General features: G+C 42.1%; 1 protein-coding gene across 3 annotated transcripts in view; it reads right to left on the reverse strand.

The window, feature by feature from the left end:
• LOC115360493 (pleckstrin homology domain-containing family A member 7-like) overlaps positions 1 to 19,917 on the reverse strand; it is a 138,660-nt gene that overhangs the window by 93,794 nt on the left and 24,949 nt on the right. Inside the window, exon 1 of one of the 3 annotated variants that reach the window (XM_030053429.1) lies at positions 12,468 to 13,450. The exons of 1 other annotated variant lie outside the window; for it this stretch is intronic. In XM_030053429.1, the coding sequence (XP_029909289.1) occupies positions 12,468 to 12,538 (71 nt within the window). In that variant the 5' untranslated portion in view covers positions 12,539 to 13,450. Of the gene's footprint in view, positions 1 to 9,967; positions 9,985 to 12,467; positions 13,451 to 19,917 lie in introns of those variants that run through there. One more of the 3 variants, XM_030053430.1, reaches the window with a different exon arrangement.

Consider the following 19,917-nt stretch of genomic DNA (forward strand, 5'->3'; position numbering starts at 1 on the left):
CACCATCACAGTTGCTGCTGTTGGTGTAACTTTGGTGGTCTTATGTGACGCTATGTGGTTTGTCTAATTCGACATGTGGCTGATCCAATCACCAACTATATAATATATATATATGTATAATATATATATAAACACCATTGCTGCCACACCTTTTCCAAATGGTTTGAACCCAACAGCCCAGACTCTGTTTCATGACGTGAACAATGGGATCAAAATCAGTGTATCGCGCTTTTAGCGCTATTAGCTGCATTACCTGATTAAAACTGACAGAACAGATAGCTAAACAGATAGCTAGCTAACAAGCTCACATTATCTAAAATCAATTAAATGAGTCACAAAATCAATTAATGTCTAAGTGTCAAAATGTGCTTCAAAATCTATTAGATGTGTGTGTGTCAGTTCCCAGCTAGAAGCACAGAAAATGCCAAATCATACTGTCTTAACAGTATGATAGTCTATCATACCATTGAACTATGCCATTCCCAGCTATAGGACTGCTAGGAGATCTGTTTTGTCAACTGAACACCTTCTACAGAACATCAGCAGTGTTTTCTTTTGTTCTGTGTTTTTGTCTCAAGATACCCTCCATGGCAAAAAAAGTATTTCAAAGGTTTAGTGTCGTCTGTCGGGATGAGCTTGTGTTTATTCAGCCATGCAGTCTACAATATGAGCAGGACAAAGTGTATCCGCTAAAATCATATTAATCAAATCACCTGCACCACGTGAGAAACCGTTCTTGCCCCTCTCTTTGAGGTGATCAGATTTACATTGATTCCAGTAAATCAACCTTTCTATCCATCAAAAGAACATGTGTAGGACTATTTACCGTATTTCACCAATTAATCGCCCGGGTGTTTAATACGCAAAATCGACTTGGACCCCGGGCGTTTAAAAGAACCAGGCGGCTATTCGCTGCAGGCCTTTATTTATTTTTGCACCAGGTCATTATCGTGTTGACAGCTACTGTCCAACATATTTTCAGTCGGTCGATTTAATATTACGGTACACCCTTTTGTTCTAACGTTAGCTAGCGCTCTTATTTTGACAGAAAACGGAAGTGCCGCACTGTTATTGTGCGGCTAACTGTTTACTTCTGCAAAAATAAGGTGAGTAGCCTTATTTTGGGTTACCTACATATAATGCAAATAATCGCCCCGGCGGTTATTCGGGTGGGCGTTTAATACGCAAAATGCGTGCAGACCCCAGGCGTTTATAAGAACCCGGCGGCTATTTGCGGCCGGGCGATTAATTGGTGAAATACGGTATGTGGCTCTGTGTGGCTTATCAGGCCAAGGAAGATTCCATGTACTTCCAACATTACAGCACTGAATCCAGCTCATGACCTTCCTTGCATGTCATCCCCTCTCTCTCATCTGCCTCTCCTCTGTGACATCAAAATAATCTAACAATGTCAAACAAATTAATGTGAAAAGTATCATTTATCCTCTTTCCTACATCCTGTGTTTCTCTCCATCTTACTCCAGCTCCCCACTTTACTTTAAGGTCTATTTCTCTTTCTTCCTGCCGGGTCTGACAACCCTTTTTTTTTTTTTTTTTTACATCATTTCCTTCCTTCGTTCTCTCCCTCCGCTCTCCCCTTGGTGTCATCCATTTCAACATCCTGCTTCCAACGGGGATGCAGTTTTTCAGAATTTCAAATTTTATTTCGGACATGCTACTGCCATTCATTTTTTAATGGGCCATCGTCTGCATCATCGTCATCTTTTCTATATCTTTCTGATCCCAACCCGCCTTTTCTCCAGCTCAAGAGCTGCTGCATCCACATCCCTCCTCCCCCTCCGCTGCCACCCTCCCGCCACAGGCACACAGGGTTATGAAGCAGCGCTGACAGTTAATTGCGGCTCCATCAAGTAGCAGGATGGGGCTTCTTCAGCCCTGATGAGCAGTTCCATCTTGATTGTGGCTGTATTTTGGGAGACATTGGGGATGGAGGGGGTGGAGGGCAACACGTCACCACTGCAATAGAAAGAGATGTCCATCACAGCCAATCAGACACGGCAGATGGAGTGGTGTCCACCTCTGTTGCTACTGGCGATATCACAAGGCAGAGGCAAAGCTTTTTTTTTCAGCCTTCTCCCATTCCTCCAGAGACCGCTTCGGGACACTTCGTTGCTATGGTGATGTTGAGATGGGGCCATCTTTGGCTTTAAATAAGCCCCAATGTTGTCCATTGCAATAAATATTGCCAAAGGCACTGGGATTTTATGGTGTGCTTTTGCAAAAGGAGGAAATGATAGTGTTTACTGTAAGGAATGTGATCTTCTGAAAGTGTGTGTGGACGACAGAGGAGCAGCAGTCAGCCGGACAGCGAGGGAGTCGGCATGGAGACAGACAGCTTGGCATGCTAATGAAAGTCAAGCCTAAACTGCATTCACATTCAAAACACTTCACAGCTTCCTGACAGGCCCTGTCTTAGAGAGAGAGGAAGGGATTGTGTGTGTGTGTGTGTGTGTGTGTGTGCGTTCGTGCGTGCGCATGCGCACATGTGAGTGCACATCAAAGGAAAAAGAAAAAGATGGAATGAATGAAAAAAGATGAAAGAAAGAAAGAGAGAGAGAAGTCATTAACCAAAGGCAAAAAATGGAAGACAGGAAAATCAACATGAATCAACATAAAGAGAGGGAATAAGACAAAAGAGGGACTGACATTATGTTATTTATATTTTTTTAAATTACATTTCCAATTTAAATCACTTTTCCCTGTTTCATTTTTGGTTTTAGCATTATTGCCATCATTGGTCATCACTTGTCTATAGGATTTTACAATGAGTGAATATGTATGGACACAGCGTCTTTCTTATGGACACTAGCAAGACATTCAGCTGCTGAGACCTTTCACAGGTACATACTGTATGTTGTTGTTATTCTTAGTAGTAGTATTATTATCATTATTATTATTGTACACAGAAGACATGTTGTGTTTCAGACATCTTGTCTGGAAATTTGATCATAAGAAGGGTTTTTTGAATGAGGTAGTAACAAAAGAAGTGTTGAATGAGAAAGTAGCAAAGAAAATAAAATCATTATATTTTTTCCATTATTTCTATAGGATGCAAAATCTGCAAGTTGCCTCTCAGGCCCTAGATGTGACAGAAATGGATGGAGGCGTGAAGTCCCTAAATGAGGCCGGATGTCTTCTCACAGGAGGATAGAGGCAGACGGAGGGAGAAAGAGGGCTTAAGAAGCAAAGTGTGATTCATGTGTCAAACACCGCTGTTCCCACCTGACGCTCATACACATGCTGTGACGGAGAAAGGCATGGATTATACAGCTTAGGATGCCATGAAAAAGTGGTGGAGAGAGACAATGAGACAGAGAGAACAGACAACAGAGGGAAAGAAGTAGTGCACTCATATAGACACAATCACACCCACACATACGCACAAATTTCACACACGAGTCCCACTGATGAGCATCTTGTTATTGTTTTGTTTAAGAAAATGCACCTAAATGCCATGCAGTGATGCCAAATCACATCCCGGTCTGACATGCCAGGACCCTGTGACATTTAATATGACTCAATCAAAACACTATCTATGTTATGTATGGCTATCATGTTTAATTAAGGTAATATACTGCACTAATCTGAGTGATTTGAAGTGGTGACACCACATCTGTGAGACTAAACAAATAACGTCCACAGACTTGGGACCTCGTCACTCTCCTCAGCATCATAAGAAGCCATTTCTCTTCATAAACACCAATGTAACTCAGAGTAATTGTGACAAATTTGTTGGTCAGGAAGTTAGACAAGGATGATCTGTTACTGTTGCTCAGCACTCATGGAGTATTTCTTGTATCCATAAAGGAACAGCACAGCCTTAGCTGTTTGCTCTTAATGCACAGCCAGACTCTTACAGGCATTTTACAGCACTATTGTGTGCCTTTGCCACATTTTGAATATTTGAGTCAAGAGCCTTTAGTCAGCTGCCCTAATCAGAAATAATGTAATGGCAGCCTCATGCCTGCAGTCAGCTCCACCTACCAGATGTAATATAACTGCATAGCAGTCAATCTTGACTCAGCTGGCAAATTAACTTATAAATTGAAAGATTTCAGATCATACTTCAGAAATGAAGGCGATAAAAATAATATAAACTTTAATCACAAGTTGTACATCTGCTTCTTTGCCAAATCTCTCGGTACAGTTGCATGAATTTATTTTCAGACGCAACTGCTGCTAAAATACTAGCAATCTGTACATCTTTGTCAGATAGCAGGTAAACAATGGCACTTTGTGCCTCATTAGTAGGTGGAGCGAGGAATCCAGTCTGCCCACTGAGACTCAGAGAGGAGAATCGGTCCACTTCTGCTGTGGCCTACGCTCGGCTCGCGGTCTCCTTTGGGACTGAAGTTAGACAGAGTTTCTTCTTGTCTGGAGCTGCCGGTGTGGGCAATGAAATACATGCACTGGAAATTTGTTTGGGTTGTCCCACTTGTCCTACTTAACTGTTTTCCTCCACAGCAGATAGATTCTGCTCTTAACACCGCCTTGCTGCCTTGTTAAATAGACACCAGGCTTCACAAATTCATATGTGCATGAACTGTCATTATGACCAATGTGTTTGCTACAGGCTGTGAGGGCTCCACTGCCTTGCCTAACGCAGAGAACAAGAAATTCATAGGCACATAGAAACTGTAATTATGAGCAGTGCATTTATTAGGCTTCGTCTTTGAACCACCCACATTAGATGGCACTGATTTGCACCACTGCAGCTAGCACATACCAGTCAGGGCTGGTCTGTGGTGGGAAATGGATGGCTTGGCTTTCATATCAAGAGTGTAACATTATTTAGTACTGATGAATTGGTTTTCTAATATACTGTGGCTGAGGTTGGATTATAGTACAAAGGACCGCAACATCAAATTTTGTGTACTAAAAAGCGCCTCAGGATAAAAATGTTCTTCAAGATATGTCATAAGTACAAGCACTTTAGTTAAATGGGTACCTAATGAATTAATTTTAAATAAATTCCTAAGAGGCAAGAACGGTTAAAATACTGAATTCTTCCTGGAAGAAAATATCACCTCCTCGAATTCAAATGAGCAAAACCTGCTGACTGCAGGTTCTCCTTGGCTGCACACTTGTTTTGTATGGAAGAGGTTTTAGCATTTTTTGCAAAGGATGCCAATCAATACCAAGTTCAGTTGTGATGCACTGACTAGAGTAAATATAAAATTTATGTTTACAAAAAAAAAAAGTGCTCTCATTTCATTTTAACCATGCAAACAATTCAAATTTTACCGTCTAAAAGTTGAGTTCAAATCACAGAGCCCCATTAAGGTCTTCAACATGCACACAGGCTATCTAAGTACTTGTGGTGTAGGCTAAATAAGGCTTATGCCTGTTAGCATTAGCCTGCCAAATCGATCATTTTACCCTTTTCACAGTATGCTGACATCAACAAAAAACAAATATAGAGGTCATCATATTCATCATGATGACAGGCTAACAGTAATGCAAAAATAGAGGATAGTTAGTTCAAAACTATATATAAAATATCTAAAAATGTGTTGTTTGTGATGGGAAGCTGTAGCGGCTACCCAGTTAACGTATTTTCTCCACAGTTGGCCTCATCTCTTCATGCCTCTACAGTGGATTCTTTGATTACACACAAAGCTGTCTCAGATTAGGCAGGGATTAGAGCCGACTGCCCACATGGACTGGGCAGGCCTAGGAGAAATGTGAGACCTGAGACTCTGGTGAGCTCAATGGGATTCTGGGGCAAACAGATGGAAAATGGGGAGCAGACTGATAGAAACCCCCTCAGGAATAGAGGTACGAACAACAGCAGGGCTCCCCAAGAATGTGTATTATCCCAAGCCCACATCTCTGATAAAACTGCTTTTTTAAAAGAATTTCTTTCATCTCACAGCGTCTAGCAAGCAGCATTTCCTCTGTAATAAGATAATTGGAATGGCAAAACGAGCATTAGAGTTTAGTCTAATTTCCCCTGGGAACACCAACAAATTATCATCCCCATATTAATAATTAGTGCTTTTTATCATAATAAAATATCTAATGTAGGGATGGTTTCACTATCACAACCTAAATCACCTTTTCACTAGATCTAAACCAGGGGTGAACATGGGACCCAAACCAGAATTACTCAATATACCTGTTATGGAGAACAGAGGAATTATTATTTCCCTGTCAAACAGTGCAAGCAAATGCCCCAGTATACAGCTCAGAAAAATACACATCTCCAAATTGCGGAGGTTTCCCCTGAGCCAAATGGTACAAAGTGAAACCAGTGTAATAAAAGACCCCGATAGTGCTGTCCTCATGAAAATGCAGTTATAGAATACTGAATGTATATGCACAGTGGGAAAGTAGGTATATTTTGTATTGCCCCTTTGCCTTACACCAGCATATGTGTTCTACTGAAGATTTAAGCAGCTGTTATAATAGATGTGACAACACTGACTATTCTATTCTTACAGCACAACCCACACAATTTTCTTCACCAATGACACCAGGAAAAATTCCTGACGTACATTTACACTGTAACAATGATATAAGTGAGTCTTACTATTTCCTACCTTCTAAGCCAAAGGCCCATGTAGGTACCCACGCTTCCCCAACAAGTGCTTAGCATCCTTGCTGCCCAAACCAGCAGAACCGCAGCCTTTGAAGTCAGTGGCCTGCAAAGAGATTCTCTGAGCTAGCTACACTCCATCAAGGCTCCTGTATGGCACCATTTGATGCCAATTAAGTCAAATCCAACAAAACGTTGGGTGTCGTTTGGGGAATACTGGAGAGATCCCCTCATTTTGTAACTCAAAATTGGTCATGTTCACAGCTTGACTCTATCCTCTCAGCCCTGATCCTCTCACTTCTGCCACATCTCTATATCTGATGAAACCGTCAAAAAAACAGATTATACTCGCCACCAACCGTTTTCTAGGCTGGATTTAGCCAGCAAACCTCCCGTGAACCCTCCGTCTCCCTGCTGTGCAGTGAAAACAACTCAGATTTTTTTTTTCCCCCCACTTCTCATGGATAAGGCAGACTGAGACAAGGATGAGTCTAGCATTGTGAACAGTGTGACATTTGAAGAGGGTGTCCCATCCAAGCATGTAGAATGAGCAGACAGGGTTGGTCATAATGCTAATGAACCATGCTCACCAGGCAGAATATGGATTTCTAGGGTTGGATGCCTTGGGTTACATAAGATAGAGCTGAGTGTGGATTCTAATGACTAGAAAAATATTACTGTTGGGTCAAAAATCTGATTCTCAAACTTTGGTGATTTTTATGTTTTAATTTAAATTGAAGGATTACATGATTTTCTGTGAGTTAAGGAAGTTCTACGACCCCTGGGGCTTATGAAAACCTTTCAAAATCCAGAAAAAAAATCACAACAAACAAGGCTTTTTTTCCTCTGTCTATGAAAAGCTGACATTTTGGAGATATGAGGTTTCACCCAACAGCATCAAACTATGTTGATGACAATGTGAAACTATGATTTCTCTCTGCATGATGTAAATTTTTATACTGTAATTTCAAACCTGATCCACACCATGTTAACTAATAAAGACATCCATGCTAAATCCACAGATATTAAGCAAACGGGTCAGAGTTGGCTTCGGAACCGAGGCAGCAATTTGCACCCCAATGCATCTTCCCATTCTTCAGGAACGATGACAGACCCGGAAACTCTGAAACGATGCTATCCCCTTTACTGTTTGCACTGGTGATCACTTTTCAGTGATCACTAACTGGCGCTCATAATTCACCCAACTTTCTCCTTATCACAACACCACTGCCATTGACAAACCACGATGTCAAAGCAAGCACAGCCACCATGACAGCCTCTTTTTTAGTGCAGTCCCATCTAAGTCTGCTGTGGTGACAACCCGACACTTTGTGACAGAAGGGTGCCCTCTCTGAGAATGACTTGTCAGGGAATTCATTTTGTCAAAGTGTCAGTCTCATCAAACACCCGAGCACAGCAGTGTGTCAACACTTTGGGGGAGGAGAGGAGAGCAGCAGAAAGTGAATGACAGAGTCTACTGGAGAAAACTGAGCTTAGACGCCTGGACAGATGCTTACACTGGACATTCCCCTCACATATTCATGTTCAATTCTGTTCTCCTTTTATTCACGGACTGCATTTTGTAGAAAATACACAAAATATATGTGTCTGTCTGTACAAAATTATTATTTTTTTAATTCCAGAGGGCATCTACTTCATCTTTTTGTAGGGACATTTCAGTCCTTTTAAGAGACAATGTCATTGAGTCTGCACTGCACATTAACAAATACATGCTTAATTTTACCACTAAGACTTGTTTTAGCTTTAATTCCAGTGCTGGCAGCAGACCTTTAAGAAAAGCATAGCACCCACCAGTTTATCTGCCACTCCTCAACCTCAGCGGTGACATTTTTCACCATTTTGACTTCTGTTCATGCAGTGGTTTGTGTTGGATTGGCATCGTCTCCTACCCCTGGCTGAATATAGTTCCAACATATTCTCCTGCTTCAGGCTGCATGAGCAGTTGTTTTCTCATCAAAAAAATGCCCAGTTTTTCTTGCCAAGAAACTGGGAAGAAGCACTGGAAAGAGCTCCCAAGAATCAACTACACAGTCCACAGTGGACTGCTCTTACATACACGTGTTAATATTTGGCAACTGGAGGGAAAAAATGTAAACATGTTGAAAGGTTATTCTAAACAATTTAGAATATTATTAAATTCACAAGCATTTTATACATCATTTTTGCACAAAGTCCATGTTCTTGTCTGTATCTGCATGTCAATATATTGTCTCTCTGCTATAGATTCAGCTTGCAACCTCTTATATCATTACAGTGCCTCTCCCCTAGCAACTCTTAGCCACACTGTCCTCACACTTACCTCTATTTTGCCTTCAGCCAACAGTTTAACACTAATCCTCACCTTTATTTCTTCTCCAGCAAGGAAAGGAATCATTTTCCACAAATTCAGCTCAAAGCGTGAAGCAGAGATGGCAGGATAGCACCTCTGTAACAGACCTTTTCTTTTTCTGCGTAGATTTTCATTTAAGACATGCTATTCATTTCACGTCGGGAGATTAGCAAGCTATTGCCAACAATTTACTGTCTAAACGCTTAAGAGAGGCTGAGGTCATCATCTGGTTTTCAAGTTCAACTACAGCAGTTGTGAATGTTGGAGATGGTGGTTTGAAATCTTTGTGCACATGTACATATACGTACAAGTACAGAGCACTCTCATACAAACACACACATACATACATACATACACTCTGTGTGTGCGTGTGTGTGCGTATGCATGTACAGGGATGAGGCAGAGGCTGTCAGGCAATCTGCTCCCTCCACCCCCTGCTGCGACACCAGAACCAATCCATTTACATCCCTGAGCCGCCGCAACGCTGACAGCCAGACACACACACACTCACCTAATACACTCCATCTAACACACACACACTCACACATTTTAATAGCATAAAAGCAAGATATACACAAATGCATATATCATGCACACAAAAACACAACTCTAGGGTGTCTTTGTATCTCAGAGGGCAAAGGCACATAGATGCATTTTTGTGGTTTCAAGTCTTTACTTTTGTTGAGTGTCACCACCCTTGTATCTCTTCTGGCTCTGCCCACTGAAACTGTGCCAAAATCTGAGACATCAATAAAACATTATAATCACATTATAATCAATTATTCAGTCATCAGTTATTAATAATCATTATTTATTTCTTTATTTTAGGATTAAAGTTGGTGTTATAGATCTCCCTACTCTTATCAAATTGCATTATATCAAGCCAACCAACACCTTTCGCTGACAGGTCAAATAGTTACACCCACTCAGAAAACCCTATTAGTTAACACCCAATTACACCACCCCACCCACCCAATCACACCCACACACACACACACACACACAATATATGCTCTCAGGCCAACAACACTCAGCCCTCATTAAGCTTTCACGCTCACCTCATGCCTGTCTTCGTGGCTGACTGGCGCTACTGGCTTATGCTGGATTAGCAGGCCAAACAACGGACTCTGGCTAAGTACTTCCTCAAACAGCGAGTGAACACGGTGTCACTTGAATGTAAACACAGGGAGAGCACCAGCACAGGAATGGGGCGGAGTCTGGCCGAGTGTCACAGGTGAAGGAATCATTAACTGGGGAGAGCTCAGGGGAGCACGGCACTATTAACTGAATACACAAAGCATGTTTCAGTAACCTAGCACTGCTTTTGTCTTAACATGCACGCTACTCAGCCCTTGTACTGAACACAGAGAACATGGCGCAAAGGAGGCCTGTCATGAAAGAGTCTGTAGAGAGAGTAATACATTTTGAGGACACATTTAGAGGATGGACAAACAAAAGGAAGATTCCAGCATTATTGCTTTTTCTTCCCAGACAAGACAAATATGTAATTTGTGCAGTGCTATGTTTACTATTACACAAACATTTCCTCACAGAAAACCATTAACCCTCAACGGGCCGTCAACAGGCCATATTCTATTTTGTCAACTTTCCTTTTTGTAAACAGTGCAACTCCTCTTAAAAAAAAACAGCATCGCAAGTGTGTTTGAAGCTTCTCATCACCATCTTATCCCTCCTTTATGACTGAAGTTGATCTACAGATGAAATCAGTACTAATCAGATTTCATCTTTAAGTGGACTCAACTGATCCGTATGCTTCATGTAAACAGGCACTCTTCCTAATATTTTGTAAGCTCAAGAGGACAAAGCGGTATGCAGAAAATAAGCCAAACAACTTCAAAAAAAAAATGTTATTTCATATCCTCTGAAATTTTGTTCATTATTAGCAATCATCATCACCTATTCATAAATCTGATATTCAAGTGTTGTTTTACAGATTCAAATCACTGTCACCAGGAAATAACATAATCCTTTGAAGACTTTCTATCTAACTAACTTTCTAATCCTGCCTTGTCAAATACATGACAGGTTTCTTCAGAATATTAGTCAGACGCTTCCATTTCATTTCGACTGTATTTAAGCCGCAAAATATTGAATCTGACTTGGATGAAGGAGGTGATTAGGCCAGAGGTAGACTGTTCGGTGTGTGAGCCAGAACGTTTCATCATGGAGAGTAGAGTGGGAGTGGATAGCGAAAGAGTTTGTTTTGGTGCTCAGGGCATTTTTCTGAATTCCTGTGTGCTGTCTCTCTCTCCCTCTCCCTCTCTCTCTCTCTCTCTCTCTCTCTCTCTCTCTCTGCCCCGAGCTCGGCCGGCCCATCTGACAGGTCATTGACCTGCCCATTGGCCTGAGGAATGACTCACTCACTAGCTGAGCCCTCCCCTCCTCTCCCCGCTCCCCACTCGCCCAGTACAGACCACCACTGCTGTTGCTACTGCTGCTGTTAACACCCCCACACCAGCCACCGCACATACATGCAAAACACGGATAGATAAGAATGTGCGCGCTCATTACATGGCCACATGCATATTATCACACACATCCGTGACAAGTTACATGATCGAAATTTGTTCCATTGTATCCGTTTAAAATATCTCCTCATTATGCTTGATCACACAGGCGTTTTCTAAAAGGCAGCGGTGGTGAATCAGTATTCTGCTGGTTAAGCCACAGGAGTCTATAGAGGTTAGAGACTGTTACTGTATCTGACAGAGGAAGAGGAGGAGGAGGGGGTCTGTTCTGCCCTCAGGGAATGAGGATTGATGGTGTTCATTTGAGAGCGGGTCACATCTGCAACCATGTGATACATGTAATGATGTCATTACTGCTCCTTGTGTGTGCATGTGTGTGGAGGTCTACAGTACTCCAACGGAATAGTAAATATCTGCAATCTCCGCATGAAACCATTTTTGTTTGGAATGGAAAGTTTCTCTGTGAAAAGCCGATTAATCTCATTGGCTCAAAAAGTACTTTTAGTGAAACAACCATAGTAATCAGTTTGTTTAGAATGAACACAAAATAGCTTCAATCAGCGCTTCAATCAGCAGTCACAGTGTCACACTGACCAGTACACCTGTCTGTTCACCAGCTTCTATTTCACTGCACAGGCAAAACCAGTTTCATTGTTCTGTTAAAGTCAGGCACAAAACACACATTCTAGACAAACCAGTTTGGCCCCTATCAGCGCTTAGGAAAACACAAAAACTACTTTGGTTTACTCTAAGCTGAGCAAGTATGCATTACATCAGACATATTGTTTCAATATCTGGCCCTAACAGAGATAATAATCAAAAATCAGTGGGCCAAGCATTACTCTCTGAGGTACACTAGTACTGGACTTCCTAGTCATGTAATCAGAATTAATTCACCAACAAACACAGCAAAACACATCTAAATTTCACATATTTTCATCGCACATACTGAAGCACCTGATACGAGGACAACAAGACTTCACTATGTTCTGAATTTTCACAGTTGGAGAGTGCTGTGACTAAGCAGGAAGAGGGGAGGGGGAGTACACATGGGGTTGTGATACAGTACCTGCAGGGCGCATGGTAGAAGGGATGTCCGGGATGAGGTAAGTGATTGCAGTATCCGGACTGACTCCACATGGCGCGTCTGGTCTTCTGCTTGATGACAGTTCACGAGTGCTGCTGCTTCTGCTTTCTAATTCTAGTGCTGAGGAATCAGACTTGGACTACCGGGAGTCACACTAATCAGCATCTCCTCTCACTGCCTTGAGTGGCTCCATGGGGAGGAGAGGTGCATGGCTGAGAGGACGGATTACTGAGAAGATGAGGTGAGAAAACGAGGGGGGTGCTGAGCAGACACAAACAGAGACGGGAGGATGAGGTCAGGTAAGTTAAGTCTGGTGTGCTTCACACACCTGGAATTGAAGTCTGCTCCTGCCTTCCCCCTCCACAACACCACCGCTACTCAGCAGAGCCTCACACGATTGCCCCTGGCGACGTTTGACATCATAGGTAACGCATTTAATCCCGCCTCAAGACAGTCATTTCCCCCGAGGTCCCAGGTGTGATCAAGCACAATAGAGATCTTCAAGGTAAATCAGGCTGGGCTGTATCTTTTGTGTGCTAAATCATGCGTCATGCATCTCTGTCTTACATTTCCTGGACGATCTGACTCCCATCTCCTGGGTCTACCTGTGTCTACCAATGCTTCAGACACAGATCTACAACAGACAGTAGTCAAGACAAGTAGCAGATTTCAAGAGGGAATCTCAGATACCTCAGTTTCTCCAGCAATCTCCGATGACAAACAGGGGTTGTATTTGTCTTTTACATGTACGGTTCATTCTCCCAAAAGTTCACAGGTGTCAAAAAATGGCTCTTCTTGACAAGACTTGGCAAAAATCTACGGTCCCTGTGTTCCTCCGCTGCATCTAGTTCATCTTTGAGGTAGTCGGCATCGGTGCGAGCGCTTCTTTTCCAATCACCAGCTTCCCGCTGACTCTCCTGCCTCATGAAACAACAGCGCTGCACAGAGCTGAATGACTGAGCACACACAGAGACTGGGAGAGAGGGCGAGTGAGAGAGTGAGAGAGCAAGGCGGAAGGTGGTAGAGAGAGAGTATGCATATCACAGAAAGGGACGGGGTGAGAGAGAAAGAGAGAGGAAGAGGTAAATAGAGTGAATCTGCATTCCTTTTTCCGCCTCGTGCTCCACTGGCAGGATATGCACAGCCGAGAGAAAGAGAGAGAGAGAGAGACGGGGACAGACAGACAGAGAGAGGGAGGGTGAGAGAGAAAGTAGGAGAGAGCGAGAGAAGCTCCTGTGTCCACGTTTACATGCACATAACAAATGTGGCTGCAATGCAAATCAAGATAATAATGCAAGTAAAGCAGGACCCATGGAAACTCATCATGTCAGTGCAATTATGCTTGTAGGCAGTGAAAGTGAAATCACAAAACCACAGCAACATTGTGCCAAGGACTCCGATTTTACTCGCAGAGAAAAACAGGCAGAAGATGTATACATGACTGCATTAGTCACTATTTGCATTTGCACTGTTTGCTGTAAACACAGCATGTCTGAAACAGGCAGAAAAATTAAAGAAGGATGGCAGAGGCAGAAGGAAAGCAAGAGAAAGCTAGAAGAAACTACAGGAGCGATGAGACCACAGAGCGATAAAAAGGAGAGCTAAAAACAGACATAGGTGGACTCTTATTGCCTGACTCAAAGCTCCCCATGAGCAGAGCCCGCAGGTGAGAGGCCACCTCTTTGCAGCTAAACAGAGATGTGCTGTCTCCCCTGAGAGGCGGACTACTCCAGTGCCCTACTGAGCAGAGCATTGCCATGACCCTGTTGCAAGGACGTCAGCACTTCAGCTGGGGAGCGGCTGGTGGCACAGCTGCAAAGCTGGCAAAATGACAGCTTCACTCACTGCAGGTCAAAGTCCAGATGTCTAATCAGATTTAAGACGAGTTTGCACATGGAGGTGTAAACTTGGAAAGGTGGCAGCGTTTAGGCATTGATTAATCTCATGAAAATTTGTTTTCTTTTTGCATGCAGCCCACCACTGCAGCGTGCACGGCACATTTCATTTTTTCATGGTTTGACTTAACACCCTGATAATTTGACAGTGAACTCTCTAAATTAGAAAATGTGATTCAAAAAAATGTTTAAAGGTTGAGTTTTCCCTTTGAGAGCTTGTAAAACGATTTGCACACACATTATGACACTGTTACAATTATACTGCATTGCAGTCCCATATTGAATACCTTTAGCCTTATGAGAGCTGGAGCTCATACGAGAATACATACAAAGACCTACATACTGTAGGGTGTTGGCAACAATACAGGCTCTCCTCCAGGGCATGTATGGCCATGGCATTCATAACCTAATGAACTGTCTTCCCTCATAATTAAATCATATGAGCCAGTTCTGGTAAGCCTCCACTAGGGGCAGAATCAGACTCATTTTAATCTCATTTTAAGAGTCAGTGGCAAGGCCAACTTTCATTTAGCAGAGGAAAATGCAGTGACATCAGCAACAATAAGCTTATATTACTCGATCACCAATATGACAAACAATAAATACTAAGAAGCCCAAAGGTTACCTGGTCCTTACAACATCCCTGTACCATAAAATTATCCCCTGGGATAGAGATGCTATGTAAAGGCTAGCTGTGATTGAGCCAGTAATCTAAGTGTTTTGAATTCTTTGTTTCCCTTTTGTTCCCTTTCTTTTAAAGTAATTTTTTGATAACAGTGTTAATGTATTATCATAAAATGCAGGTTTATCATTCAATATATGTAAGAGTGAGTCTAAATTCTCTTTAATTTTCTGCATAGGTGTCACTTTCATTGAATGACAGATATTTCATTTTGGAGCAAAGGTCAAGTCAAAAAAAGCTATTATCAACAGTTATAAAAGTAGTGTTGGGTTAACAGTGTAGCTTAGGTGTGTTTGTAATTGTACTAAGTCAACTGGGCATTTTCAAATAGCCACCTGTGTGCAGAGTCATAAAACTTCACCAACCTCTGACACCACACAAACTGAATGCAAGCACACAGCCTGCAGGAATATCATCCTCTCCCATAGACTCTGGTGTAATGGGCTTGTAACATCACGCCTCTGAGCCGTGGAGGAAGGACAGAGGGAGCAAAGGAGGGAGGGAGGGAGGGAGAGAAGGAGAAAGAAGACATGTAGGTACAGTTCGGAGAGGAGGGAAAGAGAGAGGGAGGAGGTGAGGGATTACGAGGGATGAAAAGGAGACAGAAGCTGGGAGGGAAGAAGGTGGGACAAACTGTCTCTCCCACTGTTTGTTTGTTGTTGTTATTTTATTTCTGACATTCAATTCCAACCCAATCTAATCAGGTCTGGGGAAACACAGGGGATGCTGCTCCTTCCTTCCCTATCCTCTTCCTCCTTCTCCTCCTCTCTCACAGTCTTTGCTCTGCTTGTTTGAAGAGGCAGGTGGACTGCTTACACCTTTGCTTGCCTGTCTGCATGCACTCACTCACACACACACACAAACACACACACAGACCAACACAGAAGAGGTTCTCATCTATGAGCCTCATGAGCCTCAGCCTCCCTGACACACACACAAATGCAAATATATAAATAAATATTTGAAATCACATCGGAGACAGGTACGTGCACACACGCACATGCAAATAAAGGATATATACAAAAGTATGCATATTCATACACACACACATCACACAAATACACAACCACAATACACACACACACACCAAACAGTGTTTCTCATCCTGCAGACAGATGTCAGCTGTGTTGAATCATCATGTCAGTGGGTGATATGGCAGGAGCGTGATTGGGCCTGCAGTTCGGCTTATCAGTGTCTTCCAGCTGAACCCCCCACCCTCACAGCACCTCCCCACACCCCTGACACCCACTTCTCCACCTCCTCATGCCCATTGTCAAGGTCACTTCTGAGCCCCTATCACAGCAAAGACCAATCGTTTCCCAGTCTCTCTGTCGTCCTCTCAGCTTTACTTTTCACTTCGTTCTGACTTAAAGGTGAATTAAGCAAGATTTTACTGCCACAGATTTCAAAATGACCATATCATATCTGTGGAGTTTTGATGGGGTTATTGATCACCACAATCTGGCTTTGAAAACTCAATTTCCAGACCACATTCTGATTTAGAAAAAGACCCCTAATCCCTCCTACAATTTCAGGCACTCAAAGATGGAGGACAGTGCCATGACTGACTCAAAAAAGCAAATGGTAAAGAAGAGTTATTTTTTATTGTGACATGTTACCTCTTTTTGTTTGGATTGGTGCTATAATTGGCTAGCACTTTTCTTAAGGCTGGGTATTGGAAGTTTACAATACAGTGTGTATCCTGAAACATGGGTCACCATAGGATTTGTAACACAATATACTGCAAGACTCTACAAGATTAATTAAAAATGCATAGAGCTTAAAATACAACCCACTGGGTAGAATAATAAAATATAACATATATGATAAATTAGGTGATAAGCTGACTCAAAACAATTTAATTCAACTTTCCCATTCCAATTTATTAAAACAGGATTAGCACAATGCTCTCACTTAACAGTGCACTAAGATTTACAGTAGATGTCATAACATTGTGTCCAAATAAAGTGAATAAACAATGTATATTAATTTAAATACACAAAGTATTTATATAATTCGATTTTTGATAAACATTCATTACTTATGAGTATAATGATGTGATGACAAAGCAGATAAATAACAAAATAGCTAGAACAGTACATTAAGTTCAGAAAACAGCATCACTTTACTGTAATGCAGCCTTTAAAAACCAGGTAGGGACAACACTTATGCCGTATCACAATATGATGCTATTTAGTCTTACATCATAATGTCAATATAATAACAATGCATTGCTCAGCTCAAGCATTCTGTGTCACATCCTACTGGCCTAAATCACTAAGTGAAGCTGCAACAGGGAATAATGTCTTGTTCCCCCTAACTGAGACACTACAACCTATTAGCCCAAAAGAAATTCTTTTATTGTGTACAGACACAAATCTTCCTGGTTCACCGCAAGTGACAAATTAAAGCTTCAAAGCACAATACAAAACTTGGGCAGTAAGTGAGGACTCTGTTCAGATCACTGATGTCTCATTACATGATTCCTGCTTAATGAAGTCCAAAAAAAAAATCACCTCTCACTGCCATTTGAAGCTGACACCTTACAGTGTTGCCTAGTGGAGATCTCTCTCTTCTCTCGCACTCTCTGCACTCTCTCTCTCTCTCTCTCTCTCTCCCCCCCCCCCATAACCTTATCCACTCTCTCCTACACAGTCTCTCACTTTCTCTTGTTCATAGTCTCTCCCTCCCTCACACTATCATTCAGCCTCCTTCTCTCCCTGTCTTTTCCTCCACCTTGCCTGTGTTCAGTCTCGCCTTTGCTGGACTGTGCATTAGTTTCCTCAAGAGTACTTGATCAATCATACATACAGTAAAAAAAAATCAAGGTGGAGTACTGGCTAATAGCACAAGCATGACATGATGACAAATAGGAAGACTACAGAGAATGAAAAGGAAAATCATTCAAAACAAAGTCGATCTGTGTGTGTGTGTGTGTGTGTGTGTGTGTGTGTGTGTGTTGGCACCGACAAAGTTGGCTGAACACCTCTGATGGATATACTATTATTTGCCTCATATAATTCAGGAACGTGCTCTGCTTTCTTGGAAGGAGCTTTCGTCATTGCTAGCATAAACGATGCCGTGTGTCTGTGTGTGTGTGTGTGTGTGTGCGCACGTGCACACACGTGCATGTCTGTGCGTGCGTACGTGCATGTGTGTGTGTGCACATGCGTGCGCACACATATATGCGTGTGTCAATATCCCCAGGGATCTTTTGATCCAGATTCTTCAATGTTCAGCCTCATACTTTCTGTGCACATGCACACACACACACACACACACACACACACACACACACACACACACACACACACACACATACATACACACACATGCAGTCCAACTATTAATAAGCCTCCACTGAGCTCTTTCCTTTCATCCTAACATCGCCTTGAGGCTCAGCACCTATCCATCTTACTACTGTAGCTAGAACATGACACCACAATTAGAGGAAATCTTTTACATAGCGGCTCAGAACAAGAGTCACAGAAGAGTAGGTGCATTCTCCTGAAAAGATTAAAGATCAGTTATCATTGATTGCTGAATTTGAACATCTCTTTGCATCTGATAAGCGAGGCTTGCTTTGGCTTCAACCAACAAGAGACACAGCCTTGTGAAGCCTGAGGCATGTCTTGTTGCAACAACAATTCAAAGAGTGAAAGAAAAATAAAAGGAAAGGAATGGGACAAGTGATCTGTTGTTGATGGTCTTTGAGCTGTCGCTATTCTTGCCCCCTCTCAGCCATGGGACCGGAGTGAAGGGAGTCTTACATGTGTTAGTAAAAACATTATTATTAGCCCAAAACAAGCCATGTTATCTCAGAAACATGTCGTTATCCAATCCAAACCACAGCACAGCTTCTGCACTCTGAAACAAATCTCCTGTTCTCCCTTATGAATTTAGAATTAAATGCACAAAGGAAAGCATTGGTATGAGTGCCCTCTTTTGGAACTCAAAGCACATAAGCCCATTCTCCTGCTCTGAAGAGGCTCGAGTGCACAGTCAAGCTCTTTTTATAGCCACTGAGCCAGGCCAGTGGAGTTCTCTTCTCTCCAGAAAAAAATTACAATATAGAACCTCAGTGCAACACATAACACAGACAAAACAGATGGACAACAACAAGTGCAAAAGTACCAGAACACGCGTTTTCAATGAGTTACATGTAATGCATTTATCAAGTGTTGTTCAACCTAGCTGGATCCAGACTGTTCTTTTTTTCCTCTGATGACTGGCTGTCAGTCATGCAGCAGCTTCAAACCCAGCTGGTTGGTCTGGGTTTGAAGTGACAGGTTGCTAACTGGGGCACCACAAGATCCCCATCAGTTCTCAGACAGCCAAAATCCTCAGCAGCTTGATGAGCTCCCACAACTAGAATATTGAACGTGTCATGAAATCACCAGGCTACTGCACCGCAAGCAAAACGAAGAACTTCAAAGATGTTCAAACATGACCTGATACTTTGGTAATTTTTGCATTCTGGAGCTGAGGGATTCAGTGCCTTGCTCAAGAATGCCTCAGTGCTAGGAATCAAAGTCAAGTATGGTGTCTATAACCACTACACCGTCAAAAACTGAAAGAGAATTTTTTGTTAGTTGTTTTTCAAAATGGATATTGAAAGTCAATAATGTAATAACTTACCCAAATAATATAATACAATTTCTGAACCGATAATGTAATAACTTTTTGATAATAATGCAATAAGCTATTATATTACTGACTGGTTATTACATTGTTAGCTGGGAGAAAAGTAATAAAAAAAATGTAACAACTGAAGCTGATAATGTAATAATATAGTTATAGCTATAGTTATATTTAAGTGTCACACTGCAGTGACACTTACTGTTGCATCTCTCAA

The sequence above is a fragment of the Myripristis murdjan genome, chromosome 6 (assembly GCF_902150065.1).
Source record: "Myripristis murdjan chromosome 6, fMyrMur1.1, whole genome shotgun sequence".
Lineage (NCBI taxonomy): Eukaryota > Metazoa > Chordata > Actinopteri > Holocentriformes > Holocentridae > Myripristis > Myripristis murdjan.